Source organism: Falco biarmicus, chromosome 10, assembly GCF_023638135.1.
Source record: "Falco biarmicus isolate bFalBia1 chromosome 10, bFalBia1.pri, whole genome shotgun sequence".
NCBI classification, from domain to species: Eukaryota; Metazoa; Chordata; class Aves; order Falconiformes; family Falconidae; genus Falco; species Falco biarmicus.
This window is the reverse complement of record NC_079297.1, coordinates 30,774,420-30,783,011: the sequence shown is the minus strand read 5'-3', so window position 1 is coordinate 30,783,011 and position 8,592 is coordinate 30,774,420. Positions and strand designations below refer to the sequence as shown.

Here is an 8,592-nt window from a genome sequence, read left to right as displayed (position 1 = left end):
TCTTTTCCACAGCCCCGTGTGGCAGTGACTTCCACAGCTCCATGTCTGTGTCTGCGGAAAACAGCATGGCTTTTTGTTCATTTGAACTTGTATCTTCAGACTATCACTGGGCGTCCCTCAGTTCTCCTATTTTGAGACTTTCTCTGCTCAACTCCTCTGTGCAGCATAGAGCGTTACAGACCTCCCACTCACTTATCTCCTTTGCGAACTGGAAAGGCTTCTGTTTGTTTCCTGTGTGCCCAACGCTCTTCCCTCCAGTGAGACAGAATGGGTGTTGAAAGGTGTTATTCATTATGTTGATTTGGGGTTTATAGTTTTGCTTTTTTAAATTTAATTGTAAAGTTTTTGCAAGAATTACAAAGTTCAGCATGACAAATTAGGAAACGGTGGAATGAAGATTATGGGTACATGGCTGATTTATCCCCGTGTGTATACATGGTATCACGTTAGTTCTTAATTAGCTCCACAATAGGTTATCGCACTGTGGACCCCTGTTAGCCGCAGTACTGCCCAGCCGGGTCTGCGGCAGGGCGGTGGGTCCTGTGTGGGGACCCTCACCTGGCCCAGCGCCGAGCCGGAATGCATGCTGCTTGTGGGAACTCTGTGTTTCTTGGGCAAATAAGCAGCAGGCTGCCCAGATCGCTGTCCCTGCCTCCCCACATGGCTCCAGGGCTGTGCTGGGCAGGTCCCTTCAACAAAGCTTGCATACTGCTGCTGGTTTTGTTATTTTCTAGGTAGGAGGAATGTCTCTACGTTACAGACTTGTCGTGTGACTCTGCCATTCAGGAACGTGGTAGCAACCAGTGGTCGTTCCATGCTGGCAAAAGGCTGTGTGTATGTCTGCATACACGTATGTAGAATTATTCCTACGTGATTCTGTGGTTATGCATCTTTTCAACAAGGGAGAGGGAGGGAAGAAGGAATTACCTGAAAGTAACTCTACAAGCAGAAAGTTCTGCTTGTCATAGGTGCAGTGGCCACCTGTCTCACACTTCGGGTGCCCAAAAGCACAGCGGGCAGCAGGTGATTAGGGTCAGCCCTGCGAGCAGCCAGCCCGTGGCCAGGGCAGCAGCGGTTTGAAGGACCAAGGGGGGTTCAGACGCGTGGGGCCGTTGCACCCAGCACCGGGGGACACTCGGGGCACGGTGGCCTTGCTCTGCATGGCCTGAAGGAGCGGGGAGCCCCTCCGCAAGCATAGCCCCGGGAGGGCCCATGAAGAGCAGGGAAGGGCCGAAGCCTTCGGCACTGTTTTCCCCCGTTCCCGCCGGGCAAACCCATGCCCGGCAGAGCGATGCTTTGGCTTTAAACCCGCTGTGCCTCGGTGCACCCTCCCGTGGGTGTGCAGGGGGCTGATGAACGCTGGCGGGCACTCGGGCGGCGGAGGGCCCGGGACAGCCCCCGCACCGTTCGTCATCACTTCGGTAGCGCCGTTTGGCGGGAGAGCGCAGGGGAAAGGGCCGGCCCAGGGGCTGCCCCAACCCGCCCGTTACAAACAAAGGGCTGTGGTGCCGAGGAGCGGGACCCCGCTGCCCGCCGCCGCCGCCTCCCGCCCGGCGCCCTGCCCGCTGCCCCCAGCACGGCCGGGCCGGGCCGCGCCGCGCTGCCCTCTGAAGTGGCGGGGCGGGGCGGACAGGCTCCGCCCTACATTAGCATACGGCCGGGCCGGCCCCGCCCCTGGCGGCCATTTGTAGCCGCGGCGCCCTGGCTGCGGGGGCGGGCGCTCCCTCCCTCCTGCACCGCGCGGCGGGGCGCTGCCGGCGGCGCTACTCGGCGGAGCGTAGGGGCGGCGGGGCCTGCGGCTGCTCACCCAGAGGGAGCGGGCGGAGAGGGGCGGCGGCGGCGGCGGAGATCGAGGACCCGGACCCGTTCCTGGACACGGCGGCGCTGCCGCGATCGGCTCTGCTCGGCTCGGCTCCCCCATGGCCGCGGGCTGCAGGGACGGCCCGGGGCAGGAGAAGTACCGGCTGGTGGTGGTGGGCGGCGGCGGCGTGGGCAAGTCGGCGCTCACCATCCAGTTCATCCAGGTGAGGGGCCGCGGCGCCTGGGGGGGGGTGGGGGGGCAGCCGCTCCGCCCGGCCGGGGCCTGGGCGCTGCCCGGCGCGCAGCGCGGGGGGGGGTCGGGGCCGGCGCGGCGGGCGGCAGCTCCCGGAGGCGGCGGGGCTCGCCGGGCAGGGGAGCGGGGCAGCGGCGTGACCTTGAGGGGCCCGGGGCGGCGGTCGGGGCGCGGCGCGAACCCCCCGGGAAGGTTCTGGAGGGCGGGAAGCGGCGGCCGCCGCCCCCGGGCCCCTCAGCCGGGGCCCTGCGCCGCGCGGCTCTGGCGGCCGGCGCCGCCGGGGCGGGGTTGCGGAGCGCCGGGGCCGCGAGCGGGCGGCCGGGGGCGCCGAGGCACTGGGACCGGCGGCCTCCCGGTTCCGCGGGCGGGTCCGGCCCCGCGCTCCGCCCGGGAAGCGGCAGTGGCGGCGGGCGGCCCCGTAATAGCCGCCCCGGGGCCGAGCCGGCGGCGCAGCGCGGGGCCGGGGCTGCCGCGGCTCTGAGGGGAGAGGGGCAGGCGGCTGGGCAGGGGCTGGCCGGGCCCGCCGCGCCCTCGGCTCCGGCTGTCGGTGCTCCAGCTCCGAGGCCGTGGAAGTTCTTCCCTGCTGGCTTTCCGCAAAGCCCGTGTCGGGGCAGGCACATGTGGGCGCACACGTACGTGCAGGCAGCGCGCAGCGGCCCGTCAGGCGCCCCCCGCGCCGCCCGCCCTGGCCCCTCCGGTGACTTTCCCCTCCCGCCCTGTTGCTTCGAGCGTTCCTGCCGGCGCTGTGGGAGCCTTGGCCATCTACTGCCTGTCCGTGGTAGAAGGAGGAGACAACTCGTGGCCTTCCGCTTGCTGGTGCTGCCGACTCCAAATCGGGAGAGAGCGGCTGGTTTGCTGGGGCTCCGGTTCTGCCGGGGAGAGGCCAGGGTGAGAGCTCTGCCTGACCTGCCCCTGCTGTGCTGGCGGAGATGATGCTCTCAGGCTGTTAGAACAGGTGATCTGATAGCAAATGGGCTGTTTCTTCACTTCAGATGTTCTTAGCTAACACTCACATCCATGTGTTCCTTAGCTGCAGTATTCTGTTGAGAATTTAAGCTCTGCAGCATGGAGTGAGTAACAACATAGAAGATGATGCTTTCAGATTCTGGCTAAGGACTGGATAACCGAGTGCTTGGAAGATCCAGTATCGTACAGGACATTGTGACACTCGAGAATTAGTTCTTTATAAATTAGCTTGAGCAGGGCATTTGAGATGGGACAGAAATACGTGTGGTACAGGTGCCTTGTTTGTGGGGCGTGTAGGTGGCTGGCCAGATGCGAACAAGATCCTGACTCACTGGCCTGTTTGAAGGTGATGGGGCTAGAATAACTGCAGTCCTCTCAGTGTGTCGATTGAATTCCTCATTGCTTGTATACAGAAATAATTGCTGTGGTTGGCTGAAGTTGGCTTACAGTGTCATTCACTCAAACACAGTACTGCTGCTTTAGATGGCATTGCCCGTGTCTTTTTGTGGGCATCTAAACTGGTTGTGACACTGGCATGTGCATCTGGACATGGCTTCGGTTCTGAGATGCTTCTGTCTTGGGAGATGTTGCTGAATGGATTATTGGAGTCCCTGGTGATGTTACAGGCTTTTGGATAATTTTAACATCACAAGAAAAACCCCAACAGAGCTGTAATTTTTATTAAAGATACAAGGAGGGGAAAACAAAAAAGTGAAGTTCATGCTTGATGACTTGGTACATCCATTTATTTTAATAGCAGTAAGGTTCTGCCAAGTACTGGATAACCGAAGTATTTGAGTGCTGGTAGAAATTAGTTCTTTAAACTAAAAGCTTGAGTTACATCCCTATAGAAGTAAAAGTTTTGGCTCAAGTGCTGTGACTAATGCCTGTCTTCCAGCAGATACCTGCAAAAGAGGAACCTGTGTCTGCTTTGTCACGTATAAGGATCTCTTCCAATTACTAGCAGAAAAAGAAATAGTTCATTGTGAAAGAGTGTTGAGGGAACAGCACTGTCGTGTTAAGCTGACATGTTGAGGGTGAATTTTTCAAAACAGCTTATTGTCACTTTGCATTAAGTTATCTACAGCTTTTTGCCCTCTCAGCTGCTTTATCTTGAGGTGAAATCTTGCTATCACAAAGTGATGTTTAGCAGAAAATTCAACCTTCTAAAAAAAAAAATATGAAAAATAGCTGGGAAATAAAGACCTTCTGAGAAGAACCTTGGGTCCTGTAGAAAAGAGGTATTTTTTTTGTATTCGTTTCCATGCTTGCTGTGCAGTTACAGACAATAGGAGAGGAGGCTTGGTCTGTTATTTATATATCACAGTATCTTCCTGAGCTTTTAAAGCTGTGATGTTATCAAGTGTGTGTGATGCCATGCAACCATTTGTGTAGTTTCTGTACAGCAAGTGTATTGCTAAATACGTTGTATTTATCTTAAGACTGCATAGGAACTGCTCCAGATTGTTTTAAAATTGATTACAAGCAAGTCACATGCTTCATTTTTGGAATTTCTTAGGATTAAGTGACAAGCTTGTAGTTGCTTCCACTAAAACATGGATCAGTACTAACTCTTGCCACATGACAAATATTGATGTCAGTGAAGGATTTCCGTTCTCTTTTTGCTTCTTTATTGCTTGTGATGAAAATGTGGCTGTTGCCAACTCGGTTTTGAAGCTTGGAAAGGAAAGCTTATTCTTACTGATACTTGCAAACATTTGCACGCTTGGTCTTGCTTTCCTTTAATCCTCTCTTTAGTTTTCAGTGAATCAGTACTCAAGTACAGTTATTCTTGCTTTTCCTTCAGTGCTGCTGATTATTTTCCAGTAAACAAGACTGTTGTGATAGGATATTATGGGGAAGCATGTGCTGTGATTTCTGTTCTGTCTTTGAAAGATGAAGAGGGATTCATATTTGAAAATGGGAAGACTCTTCCTTCATTTCAGATGAAATAAATGCAAACATGAGGAACTGAGGATGTAAGAAGAACCAGTTTGTCTTCTTTCTTTTGCCAGCTTTCTGGGATTTGTGCACAGCGCATCCTTTCCAGCCTTGTTTAGGTGTTGGTGGGGAAACGGAGAGCATTCATTCTTACAAGAGTAGTCGTGGATGAGATTGGACTTGTTATGGTAGTGATCAGCACGTAAAGCGCTCCTGTGCGTGCTGTGCTGTGTGCCGGAGTATCAGTTCCTGAAGATTGTTGTGCCACAATCTGAGCTGAAACAACAATGTTTTTGTAAGGAAGCTGAGTGAGCAAACTTCTGTCATACAATGAAAGCTCTTTCACAGACTGGATCCAGCATCGTTGTGCTAAATTAGCGCGGTGCAGTAGGAATGGTACATGAGATGTAACTGGTCACTTGTGTAAGATTGCTTGTGATCTTGGGTTCACCTTTTAGAAGTTCACCTAACAACTTGGAGAAACTTCAGAGTACGAATTAGCAGATCAAAGCTTTCAGTGGTTGGATGATTGGTGTATTCCTCAAAATTCTTCCTCTGGGGAGATAAACACAGCTCAATACTGCTTTTGGTGGGCCAGGATTTCATCCTGGAAATATAATATAATTTCCTTTAAATCAGGATATGATAAATGAACTTACTGCTGTTGAGAGGGTGCACTGTTAAGACAGGAAGTGAAGACATTCTGATTGCAGAGGGGAGTTGATGAGATCCGTTGCAGCTAGAAACTTTAGGAAAGCAGCCGTGAATGGTAGTTCAGCATTACACCACGGTATTTTGTAAAACTCTAAGTGACAGAACTGAGCGTGCCTGCTCTTATTTAAGACATACACGAATAATCCATCATGCTCACATCCCAAGAGGCAGAAAACTTCTAAAATGCATTGCAGCCAGTTAACTGGCCTCTTAGCAGGCTGAGGTATTTGGGAGTATGAGCTGTGCAGAGCACACAGCTGTTGCCACAATAGCTTTTCTCCAGCTGTCATGCAGAGGTCTGTCACAAAATACCCCACATTCCCTTCTAACTCAGCCCTTTGTAATATTCAGGTTTCCTTGCTCAAAGGGAGTACAGCCTAGCAAATACCTAATCACCCTCTGCAGTTTTTTGTACCCTGCAGTTGCCATTTACTTCATGCTTTTTTTTTTTAATTAAACTGAACAACGTATAGCTAGTTTTAGCAGTATACAGCAAGAAAGCAACTAAAGTTTTATTTTTTCAAATCTGCACTGCAAAATAGTGGATGTGTTTGATCAGAATTGTTAAAATTTGTCATACTGTTTTTCCTTTTCGTAAAGCTATAGTGCTGCTTTTGTGACAATGACAGGTGTATTTTTGCATACTGAGTAGACTTTGGTGACTTACAAGAATGTTTCAGTTAATAAATGTCACTAGAACCTGAGATGGTATTGACTGGATGTAACTCAGTGTGGCTGAGTCGAGCTTAGTTTGTCAATCAGCTTCATGTTAACTATGGTAATGCATGTGCATGTCTGAAACTGATAAAACAATCTAATATAAAATGTATCTAGGGGTTTAGTGTTTGGCATTTTTTTCCTAGTTTACTGATTTCGTGCTGTGTTTACAAGCTTAATTCTTACTGCCAAATTTGTAAGATAAAATATTTTCCCTACTGCTCTTAAAATCTCAGTAACAATTTCTGATTGGAGCTGAGCTTACTGTTCTGCTAACTAGTAAATAAAATGAGTTGGATGTAGATTTGTTGACTTGTTGATGCTTTAATGTTAATATCAGACACTAGTCTGAAAGCAAGCATATATAGCTTGAAGATGGGTGGTGAGCAGCTGTTCATACTTTTTTTTTCCCCTTTTTCCTTTTCCAAGCTGCTACTTTCACGAGACTGTTAGTTCTCATTAACTAGCAATAAAGCTAAAGGTGGGTTATCTCAAAGTACCTTTTATCTCTGATATAGCTGTTGGGCAAGAAAATAGCTTGTTCGGAATTTTATGGTAAAGCCCTAAAACAGTAGTAAAGCAGATTGAAAAGCAACAACTGAAAAGGCAGCTGGTGTTTGAGCTGGCATGCTGGATGTTTGACAGACCCTGATGTCTTAAGTGTACCACTTTTGTATGCTAGACTTGTGGAGTGTGCAAATCCCTCTGCAGTTCCTAGGTATTCTGACTAACCGTTGCTGACCGTCGGAAAAATGTTCTTCAAGTAGGCGCATAAGAAAAATCAAAGGAATAAAATGCCATGAATTCCAGGCTGCAGATTCATGCAGGGCTACGCTGGGACTGGTATGCTTACATTTTGATAAAGCGTGGGGCCTTCTTACGGCAAGTAGTACAGCGTAACGCAAGGTGACAAAAAACTGTTTAAGAGAGTGAGCAACTGATGGTTGGCATCTGTTGAGGTTAAAGGTGGGAAATAAAAATCCTAACCAGAGCAAAACAGTTGTGATACAGTCACCTGGAATAGTAAGTGCTGCTTGTTGCACTTCTTGTAAAACTTGAACTGCTCGGTTCCTTGCTTCCTAGAGCACTGCTACCAAACAAAAGGTTTGTCTTGCTCTGTTACTTTTAATTCTACAGCCTGGGAAATGTAGCAGATGACTTCAGGCTTAACTTGCAGGCAAGAAGGAAGCATTGGTTTGCATGTCGGTGTTGTGGTATACCTGGCGATGGTGTACTGCAGTGTACCTTAGCCAGCAGGGATGCTGTGTATTACTGTGTGTATACAGGGTAGAACTGAGCTGGGTTCAAAAACCAGCATAGATTTGGACTGGTGCTTAAATTGTGAGATACTCCTCATTCTGGTTTTGAAGAATGTACGGTCCCTTCCCAAAGTGAGATTTCTTTGGGATAATTTTAAACCATACTGTAGTCGGAAAGCACCTTTCTGTGTGTTAACTTGTAGCAGCAGTTGCTTATATAGCAAGTAAATATTGACGTACCTTTTGGTTATCAGGTTGACTTCTGCTGCCACTTGCACAAGGAGTACTGGCACAGCTTCCCGGATTACTGGCCGGCGAGCCCTATGCACTCTTGGGGATGAATAGGAGCCGCTGGCCCGTAGCCCTGTTCCTCCTTCCCATGCTAGAGGGAAGGGCTTCTGCTTCTGGCTTCGGCTGAAGCTCTGATTTCCAGTATTCAGTAGTGGTGGTAGAGCGTGGCTCTTATAAGTAGAGCCCTTGTGTTCAGAGAATTTTGAAGAACAGGAATGGCTCATGTTTGTATACATTATGCAACCTGTCTGCATTTGCCAAAAGCATTACCGGCACTGAAAATGTTGTGACTGAGCTCCTTGATGCACCTGAAGATAAATACCAGTTTCATGAAGTGAAATTTAGCAGTCTTCTGGCTAGCTGGTAGGAGGCTGGGTTTTTTGCAGACCTTCCGAAATTGGTCGCTCTTTAGGTCTAGGCTGGTATGACACAAGCAGAAGACTTGTCCGTTGGTTCTGATGATTCAGGTGGCTTACCTGCCCTGGTTTGCTAGTCTTGTTTTCAACTGTGGCCATAAACACTGTTAAAGGAAAAAGTAACATCCAGGTAAAGGCAGCACTTATATACTGTAATTATAAATGTGTTCTATTTCAGGAAGTTAAATCAGAATTAAAACTGAAATCAAGCCTGTAATTGCCTTTTTTTTTTAAC

At 49.9% G+C, this 8,592-nt stretch overlaps 1 protein-coding gene across 2 annotated transcripts in view; it reads left to right on the top strand.

Moving 5' to 3' along the window:
- The first annotated feature begins 1,700 nt into the window (after positions 1-1,700).
- RRAS2 (RAS related 2) overlaps positions 1,701-8,592 on the top strand; it is a 45,958-nt gene continuing 39,066 nt past the window's right edge. The window contains exon 1 of one of the 2 annotated variants that reach the window (XM_056353883.1): positions 1,701-2,024. In XM_056353883.1, the coding sequence (XP_056209858.1) occupies positions 1,920-2,024 (105 nt within the window). In that variant the 5' untranslated portion in view covers positions 1,701-1,919. Of the gene's footprint in view, positions 2,025-2,555; positions 2,942-8,592 lie in introns of those variants that run through there. The other variant, XM_056353882.1, reaches the window with a different exon arrangement.